Here is a 21,598-nt window from a genome sequence, read left to right as displayed (position 1 = left end):
CATCAGGAACCCAGTGAGTTATAGCAGTAATGTTTGAAGCTCATTCTATTTTTAAAAAACAACGCCACCACCCCCGAGTTTGATACATATATGTGCATATATCTATGTTTCATAGACTTAGTGGGGTAGTGTCTTGTATTTTAATGATTGTAGGCTATTACCAGCATTGCAAGACTATGATAATTTTTTATAAAAAGTAAATAGCCTTAGTACGAAGATTTTAGGATGATCTTTAAAATGAGTCATCAGTGATTTACATTAAGTATCCCTTGTAAGCTGTTTGCTCCAGATGTAGTCATCTGGGTAATGAATGATTTCTGGTATGTTTTGGTTTTCACTTACATCATTGGCAATCATATTTACGTTGATTGGTATTTCTTTAAGCAAGACAGAGTGATTGAGAGGAATTAGTAAACTAATAATCTGAAAAGTAAGGAGATTTCAGTTAGAAGGAAACTTCAGTTAGATCCTGTGTAGCAAGCTCCTAGGTGGAGTAAATGGTGGGATGTGATGCATTAGCAGTGCAATGTGGTTGCCTGATTGCTTGCAAATAAATTCTGGTCTTTCTGGTAAAGCAGCTTTTTGCCAGGATCTAGCTGTCTTGAGAATCCTCTTTTTCTGCTAGTGTTGTGGAGAAGAAACAGAAAGGAGTAGTTTTCTGAGTTGCTGAACAGAAGCTAAAAGTGTATAAACACAAGCTTTATATTTAGAAGGGAAGGCAGCCTTTTGTCAAAGGTGAAGGACATACAGTAGCATGTTTGTAGAGAGCGCTCCTGACTATGTTCACATAATACTTATGAATGTTACAAAAACTTTCTGGGTTTATTCTCTTTCTGAAGATTTTCTTTCTACAAAGCTTAGGCAAAAATTCAGTTGTCATCCATTTCCTCTTTAATATGGTTGGTTCAAAGTAACAATGTTATTTTCCTGCTTAAAATATATTTACCCAATTGTGTTTGAATAAGGGGAGGTGGCGGAGGGGCTGGGGTCAGGAAATAAAATCTTGATGTGGAATTATCCTGCAGCTAGAATAAGCATCTGTGCAGTGTGGAAAGCTCTCTGTGACGTATTTTGGTAATACCGGAAAACACCGGAAAGGTGTTATCTGTTGGAGATCTGAGTGGCTTTTTGTACTTGTATTAATAGTTGTCTGTCACCTGAAAAGTTGCATAAATCATCATGAAGTCATACATGTCGAACATTTTAAAAGGTACACAACCTCGAATGATTTATCCCATGTATTTGTTTATTTGTTCTTGCTTTTAGCACATCAAGTGTAATTCAAGGAAAACTGTCTTAGTTAAGGTTTTTTAAGTGGCTATTGGTACATACTTGCAGAACCCCTCACAAGTGAAAAAAAAAAATCTAGTAGCTTCATGAGCAGTGGTACTTGGGAAGCCTGTTGTGGTTGTCTTTTTGTTTTGTTTTATTTTTTTATAAACATATCCTTTGTCCTTCCTGCCCATCCCCCATGTCTCCTACACAATAATCCTCTCCCTCCTCATGTATCTTGTGATACTCTTACTAGACAGGACACACGCTTTCGCAAGTCTGGCATCTCTTGTATATAACAATTGGTTAGCTGGCTGCTGCCTGACAGGGTATTTAATAGATGAGTTATGTTTGTGGGCACGCTGATTTGAGTTTTCACACAATTTGTCGGAATCTGGGTAATCTGTAAGAATTCTTTGTTTTCAGTTTGCCTGGAGTCTGGCCATAGTGTCAGTATTATCTTGAGTGGAAGAATGGGAAGCACAAAACATTGCTATTACTTTTTAAATTGTGGTGTAAATGCATCAGTTTTCTAAGTAGCTTGTGGTATCCTGTGCATGATGGTAGTATTGTCATTATGATATGAAAAGATTTTTGCTTATTAGAGAACTGTAGAGAATGAGTCCATTGGAACCAATAAAATCTGGTTTCCGAGAAGTAATTGAAATCACTATTGACTTCTGCTGTGCTTAACAGTGAGTGGTATGGATACTCCTTGTACGTCTTATTTTACCATTAAAATGTTCTTTTATTGGACAGTTATATATTGCCACCTCTGAAAATTGTTTTTAATACAACAGAGATATCTGTAACAAATTCAAATAGCAATTTGATCAACACTGATTCTATTTCCTTTCACAGCTTTAGGAGCGAGCACGGGGTTTAAAAACTTGCAGGCGAAGGCTGTGAAATTGATGTCTAAATGACTGGTGACAGAGGAATGTTGGGCTAGGTAATCCAGGGAAGATTTGGGAATAGATGACAAAAGTGAAAATAACCGTGGCAGGGACATGTTTCCTATGTAAACTGCCTAGGGGCAGTTTCCTATGTAAACATAGGAAATTCCTATGTAAACATAGGAAACTAATATGAAATGCAAATATTACAAACATTAATGACAAGAGCAGATCAGGAATACCGGATTTTATGGTGTATTAAGGTTGGAGGGATGTGAGGAAGTGTCAGGTATTTAAAAGTAATTAGGCGTGGTGAAAGTACCCATCTCATTACCTGGTTTCTTTTGTGTTTTTTTTCAGTGCAGTGTGAAGGATGATACAAAACCTGGTTCATCTTGAAATAACCTGCTCCTAGGAATTTTTCAAGAATATTTAGAGGTTTAGTTTTTGCATTATCTCCTTTTAGAGAGCTAAAGTGCTCTTCGAGTTCACAGCTGGCCAGCTGCAGGGCTGATGTTTGAATTCTGAAGTTTTTATGGCACTTTAATGTATTCCAGTAGTTTAATTAAGGCATTCTTTCCTAATATAAACTTCGGAAAGTTTGTGTTTCTCTACCTTTCTTAAACAGCCTTCCTTTCAAGGAGTGGAAGTGGTTTACGTGGCAGATACAGGTTGCATTTGGGTCAGGAATTCAAGTTTGGCTCCAGAGCCTACGCGTGACCCAATCTTCTGGTTGTTCCTGTGTACAATGCTTCAATTTACATCATGGGTTGGTGGAAGTAAATTGAAAGATATGATCTCAATGCTGATTAGCATTCAGTCCACTGGGCTAGAGCAGAGCTAGTCTGAAACATTAGAAATAATGTCTCCTTTCCTCCCCGCAAACATGTGTAGTGCCAACATCAGGTCCTCAGTACTGAATTTTGGTGAGTAGATGGTGATCAATTAGATGGAGACTGTGGTGATGTAAGTTGTCCCCTTCAGCCCATGGTGGGCTACAATGGAGCAGATATCCATACTGCAGCTCGTGGTGGATCCCATGTTGGAGCAAGTGGACATGCCCTGAAGGAAACTGCAGTCCATGGAGAGCTCACGCTTGAGCAGTGTTTTTCTGAATGACTGCGGTCATGCTGCAGCAGGGGACCCATGCTGGAGCAGGGGAACAGTCTGAGGAGCTGTTGTGGACTGACCGTAACTCCCCATTCCACATCATCACAAAATTTCTTCACCAAAAGGGTTATGAAGCATTGCAATGGGCCACTCAGGGAAGTGGTTGAGTCACCATTCCTGCAGGTGTTTAGAAGGCATGCAGACATGGTGCTTAGGGACATGATTTAGCAGTGGACTTGGCAGTATTAGGTTAATGGTTGGACTTGATGATCTTAGGGGTTTTTCCAACCGAAATGATTCTATGATTCTATCTGCCCTGGGCAGAAGCAGAGAGATAGAGGAGTTGGGACTGAAGGAGAGAAGTTGGGTCTGGGAAGTAGGCAGAGTATAGGGGCAAGGTATTTTAGTTTTTGTCTTTCTCACCATCCTCTTCTGTTCTTGTAATTGGCAATAAGTTTAATTTTCTCCAAGTCAAGTCTGCTTTGCCTGTCGTGGTAATTGGTAAGTGATCTCACTTTTATCTCGACCTAAAAGCTTTTTCATTTTATTTTCACTCCTTGTCCTGTTGAAAAGGGGGAATGAGAAGAGTGGCTAGGTGGGCATCTGGTGGTGGCCAAGGTCAACGCATCACACTCGTGCATCTATAATATCTTAAAAAAAATTTTAAAATTATGTCAGCCTTCTTTAAAATATACTATTGATTTAAATAGTTCGTTTTGTTTTTGTTAGGAGCGTGAATAAGAGTTTAGCGATCACATTTTGTGATCCAGTAGTAGCATCTTGGTTTTGCATCTTTTTTTAGCAAATGAAGTTAAAACTCTCTCTTAGTCCACTGTCCGCAAAGGCATACAAATCTACTTCTCCCTCCAGATCTCTAGTGCAGTGGTTACACATTCTGTAACAGGATTACTTGACTGCTCCTGCCCTGTTTGTCGAGCCAGCAGTGTTGTACAGCTCCACAAAGAATGGGACTGGGAAACCAATCCAGCTGAGTATTTTTCCTCCTGGCTGTCTTTCATCCGGGGATGTTTCTTGATTCAGTTTACAGATCAACTCTGCAAAAACCTTTTGCTGGCATAATGGAAAGAACGGAGCAGCATGGTAAGGTGAGGCATGCACTGAAGTGGGTGTTGCTGCTGGAGTCATGTGTCAGGAAACAGATGAAGAAAGGCTGTATCTATCAGAGTGGTGTTTAGTGATCTGTGAGATAGAGATGTGACTGTCTCGATCAGAGAGTCCAGATACAGACATGTGCTGCTCTCTTTTTAAGTCCCAGATACTATAGTCAGTAAAATGACTTTTGAGTCAAATGTCTCTGTATTTTTTTTTCCTTGTTCCTTCCTAAGGAGATTTTTCTGAGTTTTTCCACAGCAGCTTTTGCCTCAATGGCTAGAAATGTTTAGTTTTTATATAAGATTACTGTGAGATGACCTAGTTCTGTATTACATGACTTATGATTATTCCTCTCTTTTGCCCTCTTTCCTGCTGCTTGGACCAATTGAAGAATCCTGCAGCACCTAATTCCTTGGTCCTTTTACATCCAGAATAAATGTGATCCTTGGCAAATTGTCTTTCTGAAGTTCAGGAACTGTTAAAAAATTCCAAAGATGTGTAACTTCTCTGTTTCTCTGTGGAATACCAATTTAGCAATCAATTTTTAAAAAGAAAAAACAAATATCACCCCTCGATCCCAAATGCCATAACTAGTTAGACTTTTTATGCAAGGCAATGGAACAGTAACAGGTTATCTGAGTCCTTTTAATGCACCTGCTCTTGAAGACTACCAAAAAAGTAGTAAAATGGTTCAATACAATTCATAGCAGTGAGGCAGCCACCACAAGATCATAGCTAATACTATCTTTTTGAGTGTTACAGATAATCAATAGATACCAGACATCAAAGTCTCAGTGTACGTAACAAGAAAGGTAGCTTGCTCCTTGATGTTAACTGTCCGTCCATGTTGGGAACAAGGTTGTTGATGGAGTTGTGTGTGTGGAGGAAATGTATGGGTGATTTCAAGTTCTTGTTTTGTAGAAAAATAGCATTTTTAGCTGTTGTTACCAGGCAGCAAATACTTTTTAAATGTAGAAGGTTGTAGAAGGTTAGGATTATGGTATATGAGGTGTGTTGTCTGGCAGCTGGAGTTGGCAAATAACATTGTGGGTTATAGGACTTGCCTGTGCCAGACTTTCAAAATTTCAGCACAGACTTTGTGGTCAAGGAATGGATGCTGCTTTAGTCATGAACTGCTCCAGGAGCTACAGTGATCACTTAGTATAACATCAGCAGTTTCACTGAAGGCTATCTTTGGCTGTCCTGAAGAGGTGCTCGAATGTCTGTGGTGCTATGTGCAGTCTTTGCTCCAAATCTGTTGCCTTTTCCAGCCTTAACTAAATATTTATTTCAATGTTGATGCAATTTTTAATAATGAGGGCACAAATTTTCCTAAATACGTTTATAATCAAGGTTGGAAGAGGATGGAGTGAGAAGCCTTCTCAGTTAGGAGAAACAATACGTGAGATGATTTTGCTGACGTTCAGAGGGACCTTGACAGGCTGGAGAAATGGGCCAACAGGAATCTAATGTAATTCGGCAAAGGGAAAGGCTAAGTCTTGCAACTGAGAAGGAATAACTGGTACAAACTGGGGACAACTGGCTGGAAAGCGGATTTGCAGGAAAGGACCTGGAGGTCCCAGTGGACAACCAAGTGACTGTGAGCCAGCAATGCCCTTGTGGCAATGAAGGACAGTGGTGTCCTGGGCTGAGTTAGGAGGAGTGTTGCCAGCAGGTCGAAGGAGGTGATCCTTCCCTTCCGCTCAGTGCTGGTGAGGCCAAACCTGGAGTGCTGTATCCAGTTTTGGGCTCCCCAGTGCAAGAGAGATACGGACATAACTGAGTGTGTCAAACGAAGGGCTGCAGATGCGTTTTAAGGAGCCTTAAGGCGTTTGGTATGAGGAGAGGCTGAGGGATCTGGTGGTCTTTAGCCTGGAGAAGAGAAGGCTCAGGGGGATCTTACCAGTGTATATAAATACCTCATGGGGGTTGTAAAGAGGATGGAGCCAGGCTCTCTTCAGTGGTGTAAAGTGACAAGACAAGAGGCAATGGGCACAAATTGAAATGTGGGAATTTCTACTTAAGCATAAGAAGAAACGTTTTTGATTGAACACTGTAACAGGCTGCCCAGAGGTGGTGGAGTCTGCGTTTTTGGAGGTGCTCAAAAGCTGACTGTACGTTGGCAACCAGCTCTAGTTTACCCCGCTTTAAGCGGTGGTGGTTGGACTAGACAATTTCCAGAGGTTACTTCCAACCTCAGCTATTATGTGATTCTGTGAAATGATCAGGCAAGAAGGCATTTCCTTCAGTTTTGCCTCTCCAGCTGTTGATTTTTTTCTTCAGTGCAGGTGGCTCAGCTGTTGGACACAAGTGACTAATAGATTTATAGTGAATTTGGCAGTCATTTCCAAAAGCATCCCTTCTGGAGGGGACAAAAACCATTCTTTTTCCTCACTAATTTCAGAGTGATCTGGGGGTTTTTTGGCTGTTTTTTTAAAGGGTGACTGAGTGGGAAAATTCTTTTAGTGCTCATTTTTATCTTGTGCCACAGACTGCATGCCAGTGCTTCTCTCTTCTGTTGCTCATTTTTTTTCCAAGCAGCAGCAGAATTTGATATTTTTTATATTTATCTTTTTTTAATAAACTTGCTGCGCTTCACTGTATTCAGAATGCATGGATGGAAACTGTCTGTGGCTGATAACTTTCAATCTGCTGTAGCTTGGCAAAGCTGTAGGAGTAAGTAGCATTGAGAATTCAATTTTTGTGGAAGGCTGGGCAGAACACATGCTGGTGGGTTACATCTGGTCTGTCTTTGGCACATTCTTTTAGAAAAAAACAACATAAAAAGCAGTAAAACTCTTCAAAAATGTTAACAGATTTTCATTAAGCTAATGGCATCTATCCAAGAGAGATTAATTTTTTCCTATAGAAAAAAGAATAGAGGTAAGCACTCTTGTCCAGTGTACAAAATGTGTAAGTCAAGCCAATGATTTTCAAACTGGCATGCGCAGTTGAACACAGCCTTTGTGGTATAAAGTGCCTTGATAGTCTTAATCCGGAGATAAAATTCCAGATTGCCTGTATATTTTGATAATTGCATTTCTCACCCTTTAACTTGTAGTTAAAGGACTTCTCATTTTCTTTTTTCCGATTTGTATAGATGGAAAAAACTGAACACAGCTTTCTCAGCTTTTTGTGCTGAGGAAAAGCTAGAACATTTCAGGAACAGACTGACAACTTGGAGATATGAGGCAAAGTCATTATCTTTTCCCCTCGGTCACGTCGGCTGATAGGGTATCTCTAGCAGCCTTTCTTTATTGTTAACTTTTTTTGTATGTGGTTTCAAATAATAATGTTGCACAATAGAAATCTCTGTAGTGATGTAGCAAAGTTGTTAGTCTTCTTTTTTTCTTTTCTCCCTGCAGGTATCAAGCATGATGGGACTATGTGTGATACTTGTCGACAGCAACCCATCATTGGCATCCGATGGAAATGTGCTGAATGCACAAATTATGACTTGTGCACGGTTTGCTATCATGGGGACAAACATCACTTGAGGCATCGTTTTTACAGAATTACTACACCAGGAAGTGAAAGGTAAAGCATAATTTTTTCCCCATGAAATGAAACAGGAACAGTTAATTGTGGTTAACTTCCAAACTGCAGATTTAGTTAATGAAACTTGGATTAGGTAAAATAGTGGCTTGAGGTGTAGATTCTGTTAGTGGTTCTCTGCCTCTTTGTGAGGGAGGGGTAGCTAGGACAGATCTTTGGAGCTTGGAAAACATGGAAAATTTAGAAAGAATGAAGTAGACAAAAAAGTTAGGATAAGATTATTCAGTTTCTTTCAGCCTCATTGCAGTCTTCCTAGTTATTGTGTTATATAGCAGCTTTAAAACAAAGGCAGTTATCTTTACACAATGTGTAATCACAAAATGATTTGTCAATGAATTCCTGAATGAGGAAATTTAATTAGGTTAAAAAATGGTGTAGACAGATTGAAGGGAAAAATATCATCTTTGTGGACTTTGAAAAACAGAGGGGTCTGGAGACAAAACCTCCGACTTGAACTGCTTAAACTGTTCACTGCAGAAAGCAGAGAAAAGATGCTGTCAAGGGCTGTTTTACCCTCGCCTTGGTTTTTATGTTCTTAAGCATATATTATTGTCTCCCAGTGAAGAACTCTGAACAAAATTGGCATTTAGTGTGTTCTTGCATAGTTGTTCTTGTGTTCTTGACTTGAAATAACTTGTCTTGATCCAAAGCCCCTCTCTGTCATGATTTATCTACTGATTAAGTGAGAACAGTGATATTTGCCTGTTACTAAATACTTGGAGAGCTACGGTAAAGCATTGTGTAAAGGCTACATGCTGTTGTATCACCTCTGTGTTACCTCTCCAGAATCTTCTTTCATTAAATCACCGGAAGCTTTTTTTGTTAGATGTGATACTCAGTTAAATGTGATGTGTGTAAGACAACATTTATTTCCTCTTCATGGAGAAGTAAGGTTTACAAATATGTTGTAATTCAGTAATGTACTTTTATCAGTGCATTTATAGTTAAGGGAAGTGGTTGGAACATGCAAACTCAATTTTTGTATCATGGCTTGTAGGGTCTGTGTTTATTTTTTCTAACGTTTGTCTTGAAGTTTAACTTTGGGCCAGGTCAGTGGCTTAATCAAAAAGTAACTTCTGTTTTTTTGAGATTTGTGCCAGTAGATCTAGGTACCAAGTAAATATCGTAAGCTTAGTGTCTCAGTTTTGGTGTTCTAATGCAGAACAAGACTTAGAAGTTGAATCCAAGAGCAGAAGGTGCTGGCTTAGTGTAATTAATAGAAAATAGGTAACAAAATACAAATCTGTTTTCTGTTTATTTCTTTTTTTTAAAAAAAAAAATCTCATTGCTTTTGAGAATGCTTGCTAGACTTTTTTTTTTCTTTTTCAGCTGAAGTTTCCTTTGTAGTTTTAAGTGGTCTTCTGTTCTGGTGTATAAAGCATAAATTTTAGTTTTGGAGATAGATTGTATGCAATGTATAGAATTTCAGGAAATCTTTTGCATCTTGTCACTTTCTCCCTATATTTGTTTACTCTCATTGAGCTCTGTTTTGCAGCTCTTATCTAGAAGGCAGCTCCATTTGCCAAGGAGCTGTTCCTACTGGATCAAGCTTAGCTGAGGAAAATTGGTTAAAGTTTAGTGTTTGAGGGAGGAGGAAAGGGCAAAGCAGTGCTATTGAATTTGAGGGATATCTCATAGGAAAAATAGCAAGGGGCATCTAAGGACGTTTGAATGAAGGAAAGCATTAAGCTCGGTTTTATTCTTGAGTCTGGGATATCATATGGGCAGCATACCAAAATATGCTGGTTTTTATCTCAGTTTGGTAGGTGTTGAGATCTTTCTAAAATGCTGCTATAAACAACATATCTTTGTGATTTCTATTACTCTTATGTTACTCAGATAAAAATGGCTAATATTTTCATGTGCTCTTTGCATTGGTTACAACAGTTTAACTTTTTCCTTGTCTGCCATCTGCTGGATGTTAAAAGTTTGGCAGGAGGGTGATATAGTTCCTGAAGAGGTCAGGAAACAGTCAGAATTTCAGCTAAAAAATACTTTTGTCTGGCAACATTTTCCTGGCATGAAGTAAGAAATCTGGTTGCATGCAAACTGGTGGCTTTTGGGATTATTGAAAAAGCAGGAAAATGTTTGTCTCTCTGTCTCTATTTCTAAGTTAATAGCATGAACTATTCTGTTTGGACTTATCTACTTCTGTTGGAGTCAGAGGGAAAAAAGAGGTTTGCTTTAGAAAAGTAACTTATTATGACTGGAAAAAATGGATGCTGATATATTGAGTTAGATTTGCCAGGATATACTGTAAGAATTATGTAGAAAATAAACTGAGACATGGAGGGGAAAGACTTGTAGCTCACATACTTTATAGCATGATTCTGAATAAAAATGGCAGGACAACTGTGGGACAGTAATATTGGCCTACGGTGCATCTAAGAGAAGAACAAATATATTGTTTATATGACTCTTTATGTTTCTTTAATGACTTTAATAATATGAGTACAGACCTATACGTAAGTGGTTATAAGATTATTGCTGGTAGTAGGAAGTTCAGAGAAGAAATTATCATTAGAATTAAAAACACACAATAAATCAGGTTTAGGAAGAGCTTAGGTTTTTTATCTCGTGGGCTGCTCTTCAAGTTGAGAATTGAATGGATGTGATTCATGCACCGAAATCTGCATTTGTGGGGTTGGTTTTGTTTCAAGACGATTTTTTTCCTGCCTATTCCCAAAGATTCATTTTGGGCTTTTGTTATTATCTTGACGTTTGTGGGTTCTTCTTTTAATAACTTCAGGGTATTGTTGGAGTCTCGCCGTAAATCAAAGAAAATTACAGCAAGAGGAATCTTTGCAGGTGCCAGAGTGGTGCGAGGAGTTGACTGGCAATGGGAAGATCAAGATGGTGGCAATGGGCGTAGAGGAAAGGTAAAAATAAAACTGGCTTAAATAAGAAGATGCATTTCTGCATGCTCATGTAATGACCTCCATAGCCTTTCTAATTGTAGAGTAAAAATATCATCATAGAAGTTACTGTTCTAGTTTGCTGGACACTTTTTATTCTTATTCTGTAGTGCTTAAGCATTTAGAAAGAGGAAGGGATGTGCACTATGACTAGTTCTTTTAAAATGAAATTTATATTTTTTTACAATACCAGCAGCAAAATTTTTAAAACTACTAAATTTTTGTCTTGGTTGTTCAGTTTAAGACGGGCTTGTAAAGACATTAAGATCTTGGGCATATTTCAGCATTACTAGAGAGCTGATATAAAACCAGAGCGCTCAAGAATAGCCCTTTCTGGTCATCACTGCATTCTGTAGTCTTCTTGCTTGCGGGTCAGCACACTTGTGTTTCTCTTGCTCCTGGTTTTCAGTGCTTTCACCCTAATAATTATAGGGACTTTTCCAGTTTGAATGTTAAAACTTCGCAAGTGTTGGATTATATTACCGCCTTAGGATATTATATGAGTGGTTTTGATATAGCTGTATAAAAATAATATTTGGATTTATTGAAGATTGCATGGAAAGGTATGTTGCTAATCATAACCTTTGCAAATTTTCTGTCTACAACTTACATTTACCTTGAGAACTAATGAAGGTTTGTTTTAAGTATGAACATACAGCAGGGAGTGTAAAATATACTATGACTTTTATCACCAAATATAAGATGCTCTAGAAGAAGAACTGGATCCCCTTATATCTTGGTGAACTGGTGTTTTTTGTTGCATTTATTTTTAGTACACTTAAGCAGCATTTAAAAGAATTTGAGAAGTTCTTGAGTAAGATGTTTAGCCTATTTTATATCCTACACATTTATGGAAGCTTTAGGAGTTTTGGGGATTTTATTTTGGATTTCATTGAGAGGAAATAATAGATTTAAATAACTTAAAGCAAGGGATATTCAGATGCAGTATTTACCCCTTGCTATGAATTTGGCAAGATATTCTGAAATCTCTGAAACTTTGCAAAATAAGAGTCGTATCCTGCATTATCTGCCTTATGTATTAAACTTGAATTAGTGGGATTATTTGCAAGCTGAAAATATGTATAAATGCATGTAAATGTTCTTAAGAAGGAAAAGCAGATGGTAGATAGCAGAAACAGCCTTTATATAAATACAAACAAGAATGAAGACAAGTTCTGGAAATTATTTTTTTTTTTTTTGAATAATGGAAGTGTTTTCAGAGTTTGGTGCATGGCCTCATGATTTCAGAAAGTCCTTTTCACTCTCCTTTTTTTGTACTGTTGTTAAACAGAATGGCTCTGGAAATAAAACTGTCTCCTAATACAGTGCACTGCCACCAGACTAACGCAGGTTAAACCAGACAAATTGAAGCAATTAAAATAGTTTTCATCTTAGTTAAATCCTGCTTCTAGTAAGAACATATTAAAGCATCATAAAGTAAATTTTTACAGTTCAGATTTTCTTCTTTACTTATGTAGTTAGATTACCTACCAAATATAGAAAAGAAAAATAGGCCTGCAAAGTATATATTCAGGCTGCCATCTTAGTAAGACACCTAGGGAACACTTGTATCAAACAGAACACAGCTTCAGAATAAATTTTACTAAATTTGGTAGAACTGCTGTATCCTGAATTATTCTGAAGAGATGAATAAGGTTTTAAATTCAAATTGTGCTTCTCAGTCTTTGTTCTAGAAGCAACTTTCTTATTTTTGAAACTGAATAGGTAACTGAAATCCAAGACTGGAGTGCGTCGAGTCCACATAGCGCAGCATATGTTCTTTGGGACAATGGTGCTAAAAACCTTTACAGAGTTGGCTTTGAGGGCATGGTAAGTATAAAAGAACACAAAGGGTAAAATGCATGGTGGGGGAGGGGTGGCAAGAATAACTTGTTGTGCTTTATTATCCTGCTTTTATAATATCCTTTGTCAGTTTGCGTGCTATTAGTCAGATCATTGTGAATACAGCTGTATGGATCATGCATATGTATTAGTAAGAAAATCTGATCTGGGAATTTATAAAACGTGAATAATGTAAAGTGAAGGGCTGGTTCCTGCCTGAATACAGTAAATATTTACACTGCATACAGGATTATCTTGCTGTGCTACTATTGTCCTTAAATTAAAATTCAGAAAAGAAAAAGAAGCTTAGTAATGAACTTCTTAAAGACCCTATTTCTTTAACTCCCAAACTCTTCAGTTCACTTCAAATTTTGGTGTGATTACTGTAAGATTTGCAGTTTTTAAATTACTGGCAACACTCAGAATATTCTTGAGAGCAACTTTTTTGTCAACGGAAAGGTATTGAATTAAGTTACAACCTTAATTTGCTTTAGCACTAAAATTTTCTTTTTCACTTCCTAGCTTCTACAGCTTTAGAGAGAAAATGGGTCAGACTCTAGCCTAAGTGCCTTCTGTTGCTGGGTTTTCTTATCCTAATGTGGGTCAGGGAAAGGTTACTTTGATTATCAACTGCTTATAACATCTTAATTAGCATTTTCTTTGCATGATTTTTTGTTTGCTACTGCAGAGAAAAACCATGTTAACTTAACATTGTCAGATGTGTATCAGTAATAAAATGTAAACCAATGACTAGTCTACTATTTTTGAGAGTACAATATTTTGCCTTAGAGCCTCACTTGAAATACATATTATTTTTATAATAAAAATAAATACTAAATACCACTTTTGCATTAAATACATATTCTATTGTCAGGTTTAAAAAGAGTAAACATCTTTAGTGCAGCTCAGCTTTTCTCATGCATGAGGATGCTAAGAACAAAATATAAGTCAGTATTGAATTATGTCCTTCATGGTCTCCCCCAGTCCTAAAGAAAATTGTTTATATACTGGCACAAGGGAGAGAAAGTTACATATAGCATTATGTAACATAATATTATTAAACCAATGGTTGGTATCTTCCCCCTTATATTTGATTGTGATGAGCAGAAAAGGAGCACAATTACAAAATCTAGATACAAAGAGGTACAGATCAACTGATTTTTTTATTGTGATTTCAGTTACTATGTTAAAATTTGCGCACTGCATAGTAGGAGTGCTGTGAAATCATTAAAGATTCCTTCCGGCCTGAGAAAAAAATAATTTAAGATAAGTTGTGTTCTCTTCTGAAATAATTATTCCCCTTAAAATAAAAATGTATTTATTATTTGTAAATCAGCTATATTCTGTGGTCAAACTGTTGCTGCGTAAGGAAGTGTTAATTGTTTCTAGAATGCTTGATTAACTACTGCAACTGTAAATTTGTATGCATAAGGGTGACCCTTCCCACAAGATTTGTACCAATAGAAATATTTGGTCAGTCACTTAATTAACAACAAAAAGCTGTTGATGTTTGTGAAACTACATATATGTATAAGTTTTAAGTATATCGGATAATATGTAAATAATGTATGTACATACATATATATAAAAAAGATAATGTGAGGCTTTATATGTATTGCTTACCTGATTGCAATCCATTCCTACAATAATTTTATCTGTCAGATACTCTGATCAAATGTAATTTTCACTTCAGATGAAATAGATTCTTGGATATCTGTGACAAATAGTCATTTGAATGTAAAGCTTGATTTTATAACTGATTAATTGCTTGCTAAGTGTACAATTCATTACAGTTATTTGCTGCAATTTCTGTGCTGTTATGTACAGCTGACTAATAGACTGTCAGAAAGTTCGTGTAAATGTGGGGAAAACTTGTCTTAGGACTTAGAAACTGGATAAGAATGTCCAGAGAATGTGGAATCAGCAATACTCAGAGTGTGTGCCCATATAAATACAGCTGGGAAGAGACCTCTGCTTGCAAATGAATAACACTTGACTCAGACGCAAATGAAGCTGATTAAAGAAACACAGCTTATTATTGTAAGTCGGGGTTGCTTGTTTGATAGCTGACAGGCTGCATCTGGTGTTCAAAATTAATCTATCTGGCCTGCCAGCTTTTCCTTGGGAGAGATGAGGATTGGCTAGTAGGACAGCAGGTGCTGGCTGAAAACTTGCATTTATTTGTAGTCAGATCCTTAGAGTTTTTATTTGAGTTTGCTGTTGCTGTGTTTCCATATGAAGGTGTGCATCTTGCCTTTCTTTGTGAAGCCTGGTGTTTAAATATGGGAGTTTCTGCTGCCACAAATTCCCAAACTGAAATCTGTTTTTATGATACTGTTAGATTTTGAATAATGTTTCCTACATCCATAGTAGAAATAAAGTACTGTTGGCTAATATGATTGACACTGCTTGCGTTTTCCATCTATATGTATTCAGATTCTAGAGCCAGACCGAGCTGTTAACTATATTACCTGCTTTAGAAATGTCTGAACATAGCCTTTTGTAATAAAAAGATACACCATGTGGAATTAGTTAAGGAGAAAAATGTGATTGAGCTTTTTAGACTTGTTTCCAGTTTTTATTTCTTCGTATCGCACAGCTGAGGATGTAAAGCTGGTAACTTCCAGTGGTTTTCAATAATCATTATATTCTACTACTTATTAATAGAATGATTTTGCTATAAAAACTAAAGAAAATAGTTCCGTCAGCAGGAGTGCCCTAAATCAGTTTAATTATTTAGGAATCGGTTTGGTGCTACCATACTTCTTCACTCTTGCCTTTTTTTTTTTCTGTGATTAACCTCCTCTTGTTTTTCATTATGGAGGATCTTCCTTTCATCTGTGTAGCTTATGAAAGAAGTTACTGTAGTTATCATCAGTCATTGTCTCAGTAATCTGTGAGCCATCTGGGTTTGTGTACTTTTTTCCACGAATTCTGAATAGTTCAGCACATAAGGGAAATTGAGAAGATTCCTTGCCCTTGTGTTTTTGATGTTACTTTAAACTTTCTTATCCTGATTGATACCTAATATCTGTTCATCAGCATTTATTTGGGTTACCGTTAAAGATAATCCTTGAAATTACTTTAGAGGATTTTAAGAATTTCTTATTAACACCATTATTTTTGTTTTTAATAAAAACAAAGTAAATGTCTTGGCATACTAGGCATTGCAGGTGAGTGTTATAAAATATATAGAAATATGCTTTCTGGTGCAGTTTCAGTTGTCAGATCTGTAATATAAGTCAGATCTTCAACTCTTTAGTACTTTATCTTGTCCCCAGTATGTTGAAACTGAGGGGTTTAGGAAGGAGCAACAAGAATTTTCATTATTTTGTTGTTTGTTTAGTGTCCTTCTTTTGCTTCTAGGTGCTGATCAAAACTGATTTAAAACACAGAAACATTAATTTTTGACCACCTTTACATGTGAAGCAGGTGCTTTTTATTACATTACTCACAGTGTAGCCAAAGTTGGTGGTTAATTATTTGGAATCCAGAGAGGAAGGAGATATTTCTGTGTACCTTGTGCATTTATTTGCATTTGTCAGCAGACTTTGTTTTGCTTCTTGTTTATTTAGTCTTATTTCTCTACATTTCTCCTGTAGTCTCAACCAAGCCAAGTTTGTCTTCTCTCTGTAACAGAGTTGCTTAGAAACATATTTCTGTTAAGCAGAAGTGTACTTACTGATCCTTTTCTAATTTTGTTATTTACAGTATTCCACCTGCAAAGGAAGACTTTAAAGTGATCCTCCTTTAAAAAAAAAAAGTTACACATGGAAAGTTTTTATACGTGCTTATAATTAATAGACAGTAAGGGCATTTCATTTCACTGAACATCTCGCTCGGGGTTTGCCTGAAGACTGATTTTTTTTTTTTCCTGTAAGAGGCTGTTGCTGTTGTTTTTATACTTTACACCTCTAATCGTTACTGTTTTTTATACCTTGCATGTCTTTATCATTTCAGTCACTTTCTCTACCACCTTCTACTTCCTCCTTTTATTGCTTGCACTTTTCTCAGCTTCTTGGAACTGAACATGATTTGAGTTCATTAAATTTGAAATGCAGCATTTCTTACAAAGCTTTAGCTAAAATTTAAGGATTTATCCAGCCCCTTGTTGTCTTAATCAGGTGACAAAGCAGTACGCATGGAACTTCCTCCATTTGCCCTGTAAGGGCTTATTTCCTTGACAAAAGCTGTTGTGAGTTTAAAGACTTAAAATGACCTTTGAAGGGTGTATTAATTGCACCTCAAACACCTGCAGCTGTGGCACCATTCCTGCTGGTATGTCTCTGAGAGCATTTATCTCCTGGTATTTATTGCTGATGTTAGTTGCTGTTGCAGTGCATCTCTGGATCAAGCATTCCTTTTCTTAGCAGCACACCTAGTCTTATCAAGTCTGTAGACTCCCCTCCCTGGTTTTGATGGATGGCATTCCATATTGATTGGAATATCTTAATAGTTATTCCAGTAGGCAGCTGCTCCTTCAGCATTGTTTTCCACTTCAAGGCCAGGGATGGTGGCGCTTCTACACCATCTGCCAACACTGCTGACATTGCTGTAATGTACTTTTTTTTTCATTCCCTGAAGTTTTTATGATGACGAAATTGCTGCTGTTTTTTCAATGGTATAATTGGATGGCAAGTCAAAGTAAACTGTTATGTCTTCTGTGTTTCCCGTTTGTCTCAGCAGATCGTGATCTTTATGTAACATACAGTCACATACAGCTGGAATGCAAAGAGTTTTTCAGCAAGTCAGAGGGCAGATGCTAGAAGGCCAGAGTTCTCCACTGTAGGCAAAAACCATTATTACCCACTGCTCATGTGCATCAGCTGTTACTACTGATCTCAGAAGTCGCACTGCGCAATGTTTTGTGCTTGTGGTGTTCCTTGAATTTTCATAATTTCCAGCTTAACTGGGGCTTCCATCTCTTCTCTATACATAAATTCCACAAAAATCTCTAGCTTGTTTTTCTTTTTCTTGAAAGAATCCTCATCAGGGTTCATTGGATAATTTCTCCATCAGGTTAGTGTGTAAAAGCTTATGTTCTGTTTTCATCTTTACACATTTGTCTCCACCATGTATTTTCACCCAGCCTCACAGTTGTTACTACTTTTTCTGTGCACCGTGTCACTGTGAGTCTGAAACTTGCATTTTAACATCCCTTGTGTTTTGATGCATTCGCTTTTGCAATTGTACGTCTCATCTCCAAACGATCTGGTATTTCAGTTCCTTTTCAAGACTCTGGGAGACTCATAAGACTTGTGAAAAGCCGTGTGGGGTCCTCAGACGTGCGGTACAGCAGAGCTGGCAGCAGGGATGCGCTGGCAGCCTGGTGTGGCTGGGCTTTGGGGAGTCTTTGTGCTCTCCCCTCACTACGGGGGCCTCTTGCCCCGTGGTCCCCAGGGGAGGGTGACCGGGAGCTTAACACTACCCCTGATTTTTTTTCTATTTTTTTTTTTTTTAACTTAAACTACTTGGACAGAAGAAAGCTTGGTTTCCTTTTCTGATAAATATTGTAGCTGGGTGCTAAAGTAGCATTATAGTTGCTTACTGAAGTACGACTAAGTACAGTTTCCTGTCTTAAAACTCAAGGATCTTTTTTGGGTTTGATCATGTTTTTTTAAGACGTTTGCAGGCCTTTGTCACGTTGATGTTACTTTTGTTAGTAATGTTATGTGCCAAATTGCTGAAGGAACTCTTTGCTTTACATACAATATATATGAGTTAGTTTCTTACTGCCTTAATCTCTGTCAAGTGCTCCACCTTTGTGTACGTTTTGAGTCCTCGGTTTTTTGGTGAAGGCTTATGTAAATGCTTTTCTATGATGCTTAGATCAGACTCTTGTTTTACTCCTTAGTGATCTAACGTTGACTTCACCATGTAAGTGAAATGAAGACAGATGTGAAGCTGAGGTTCAACATCAAGCTACCACTTAGTTTTACAACCAAGTATATCATTATATTCCAGAAATAAAACTATGTGTAGGGCATGGTACAGGCAGGGTAAAAAAAAAAAAAAAAAAAAAAAAAGAGAGAGCAATCGTGTAGATTTGTGTCTTTTCCTTGTAAAATTTAAGGTATCTTAACCTGCTTCCTAAAAATTTCTGCTTCAAGATAGTAATTAGCCTTTTACTGAATATTTTATTTCCTCTGCTAGCTTTTAGCCATCAGTCTGCTCTGTATGTTAACACCTGCTGTAACGCAAGCGATCTTTCACTCAGATTTTGCCTGTCTGGGAGGAGAACCGATCAGGACCCTCCCGCGCTCTATTCTTAATGCTCTGAAGGATGTGAAAACAGCTCTTGTGCGTTACAGCCCTTCTTGACTCCTGCACAGACAGCTGGTTGTTGCGTGACACGAAGAGTTTGTATTCAGTGGGTGAGACCCGCGTGCTCCGGGGCACATTAAATCTCCGTTGGTCTGGTGGAATGAATGAATGAGCTTGCCATCTGGGGTGCTCAGCACAGCCCCTTTTGTCTTCGGCTGAGTTAAAGCCAGCACCTGCCCACCGGGTGGCAGCACTCTGTCGCAGGCCTGCTGCTGCTGGGCTGAACAAAACTCCTCTCATTTCTTCTAGGATTTGAAGAGCGGCTAAATCTCATTATTTTCATCTGTTTTCATCACTTTTTCCAAATGAGGTGGTACATTATTCATAGATGAGGATATACGCTGAATTCTGTATTGTTTCTGGAGTTAGAGGTCGCTGAGGGTAGTAGTGTGTTTGTCAGTGCCTTGATGATTTGGAAGACTTGAGAGTTTTCATTTTAATCCTTTTACAGGAGCACAGTCTGACAATAAATCTTGGGTGTGCCGAAAAATAATTGTTAAAGTATTTGTGTAGTTCTGGTTGGTTATATCATAACCGCTACCTGTCCTCTGTTTCCTCCCCCATCCCATAGAATGTTCTGACCCATTTTGCAAACAGCTTCCTACCTCCTTCCCAACTAATCATGCGCACAAAATGCCCTTTGTTTAGTGAGAATTGTTCCATAAGGAGCAATGGCAGATGGTAGCCGTTTGGCTTTAAGAGTTGCACAGGGGAAAAAAACAGAGGGCAGGAGAATGATAGGAACTCTGCTGGCTTTATGAATAGGAGCTGGTTATCATACTTGAAACTTCTGTTCCTCAGATAATATGAAATAGAGTCTTTAGAACTTTAAAAAGATCATGTTTAGCTCAACGTAGTGTTCTGTGTTTTGTTTTTTTTAAGTAATATCCTTGTCTTCTGTATATTCTTAATTGGAAATTCTTAATTTTGAAGAATTTGTGTGCCAGATTTTCTTCTCCAAGCTAAACATGTATCTGTCAAAAAGGGCTGGGAAGAGGGGACGGCACTGGCAGGCATTAAATGATTGGTACAGGAAAGGCTGTGGCTTTGAGCACTGTCTGCAGATAATTCTTTTTTTCTTTCCCTCCTTGTGTTCACACACTTTTTTTAAAAGGAAAGATAACTTTATAGAACAATGCAAAGGAGCTTTGTGTTATTTTAATACATTTATTTGAGTTAAAAATGTCAACACTTTATAGCCTTTTTTTATTGGTGAAGGTTATTAAAATCTTGAGAACGTCAAGGTTGATGGATTGAAAAATATTTGAGATTATATGCATTAGTAATGAATTCATGGGGCATGGTTTTTTGTACACATAATTTTCAGTCTTTCTCAATTGAGTGTATTTAAGTTCTAGTTTCAGTGACGTTAACCTGGAGACTCAGTCAGTGAGGACTAAAGCTGTTTCAATCTCTCTCTGTAGTCTGACCTGAAATGTGTCCAAGATGCAAAAGGAGGCTCTTTCTACAGGGACCATTGTCCTGTGTTAGGTGAGTTGAAGATAAAGTAAATTTATCTTGATGTGTGTTAATTATACCTGGTCTGGATTTCTCTTTCCTTTTTAGATGTCACCTAAAAGGGCTGTCCTTAATAGTGAAATGTAAATGGTAACATTTCTATGCATGATTAATAAATTGTAACGCTTTTCTAAACGTATTTGGTATCAGTGTGCCAAGTGGATGGCAAGGGAGCTGTTAAGTGTTGATTAAGTAGTAGAGTCACATGTCTTGTGCACTATTATTTTTTAAGAGCCAAACGTAACTGTGCAGTCTTATAAGACTGTCTTAAATATTCAGAGATGGTCAATGAAGTAAGATGTATATGGCCATAAAGAGGAGTAATTCGAATGTATAACTTAACCTGTTATTTTATACTAATACTAGTATATGTTGTGAAATCTTGGTTGAGGTTTTCCATATCAGCTATTGCACTGATTTACTCATCTAGTGTCTTGGCTGGGCTGTAGATATGTGCAGAGTGTATTATAAAAATTAATAGCCAGGTGTGTTGGTTTTTGAAGTATGGGCAAGTTGGGATAAATTTTATAGGTTATTGAACACAAATTTCTTAATTATTAATGTGTATTTCCTTGGCAAAACACATGGTCATAAAACTAGACACTGCAGAAAATTCTGCTTTTCTTCTCAAGTTTCTTGTTATACTTCAATACATAAAACCTTACCTGATAGTACTGGCTTTCCTAAAGCGATGAGAACTCTATTTACTAGTCTTAATCTAATTTGTTGCACAAGTACTTGAAGTATGGCCTGCAGACACTATTCTTTTATTGACAGCACTGATGAAAAGGTGGAAACAGTAAAGGTCTGTTCTGTTTAAAAAATCAAAACGAAAAAACCCAGTTGTCGAAGAAGTCACTTAAATATTTACTGTCAAGTAGATGTATTGTTTGAAAGTAAAAAACCAAGGCACCCTGATCGTTGTATCTTGCTTCTGTACTTAAAATTAATTTTGTCATTTTATTCTGACATGAATAAAAATAGAGAAATAGTAATACTGGTTCTTTATTACATAGGTAAACTTAGGTTCTTATGCGTGCCCCTTATTCATTT

General features: G+C 37.4%; 1 protein-coding gene across 6 annotated transcripts in view; it reads left to right on the top strand.

Annotated features, from left to right (window-relative positions):
- MIB1 (MIB E3 ubiquitin protein ligase 1) overlaps positions 1-21,598 on the top strand; it is an 84,821-nt gene that overhangs the window by 3,135 nt on the left and 60,088 nt on the right. For 5 of the 6 annotated variants that reach the window (XR_008465124.1, XM_054193403.1, XM_054193401.1 and 2 more), the window contains exons 2-5: positions 7,757-7,928; positions 10,696-10,825; positions 12,587-12,691; positions 20,452-20,518. Coding sequence is in view for 5 of the 6 variants with exons in the window: in XM_054193403.1 (XP_054049378.1) it covers positions 7,757-7,928; positions 10,696-10,825; positions 12,587-12,691; positions 20,452-20,518 (474 nt within the window). In the remaining variant the exon portion in view is untranslated. Of the gene's footprint in view, positions 1-4,319; positions 4,385-7,756; positions 7,929-10,695; positions 10,826-12,586; positions 12,692-20,451; positions 20,519-21,598 lie in introns of all 6 variants that reach the window. The other variant, XM_054193405.1, reaches the window with a different exon arrangement.

The sequence above is a fragment of the Rissa tridactyla genome, chromosome 2 (assembly GCF_028500815.1).
Source record: "Rissa tridactyla isolate bRisTri1 chromosome 2, bRisTri1.patW.cur.20221130, whole genome shotgun sequence".
Classification (NCBI taxonomy): Eukaryota; Metazoa; Chordata; class Aves; order Charadriiformes; family Laridae; genus Rissa; species Rissa tridactyla.
This window is presented reverse-complemented; position numbering and strand designations above follow the sequence as displayed.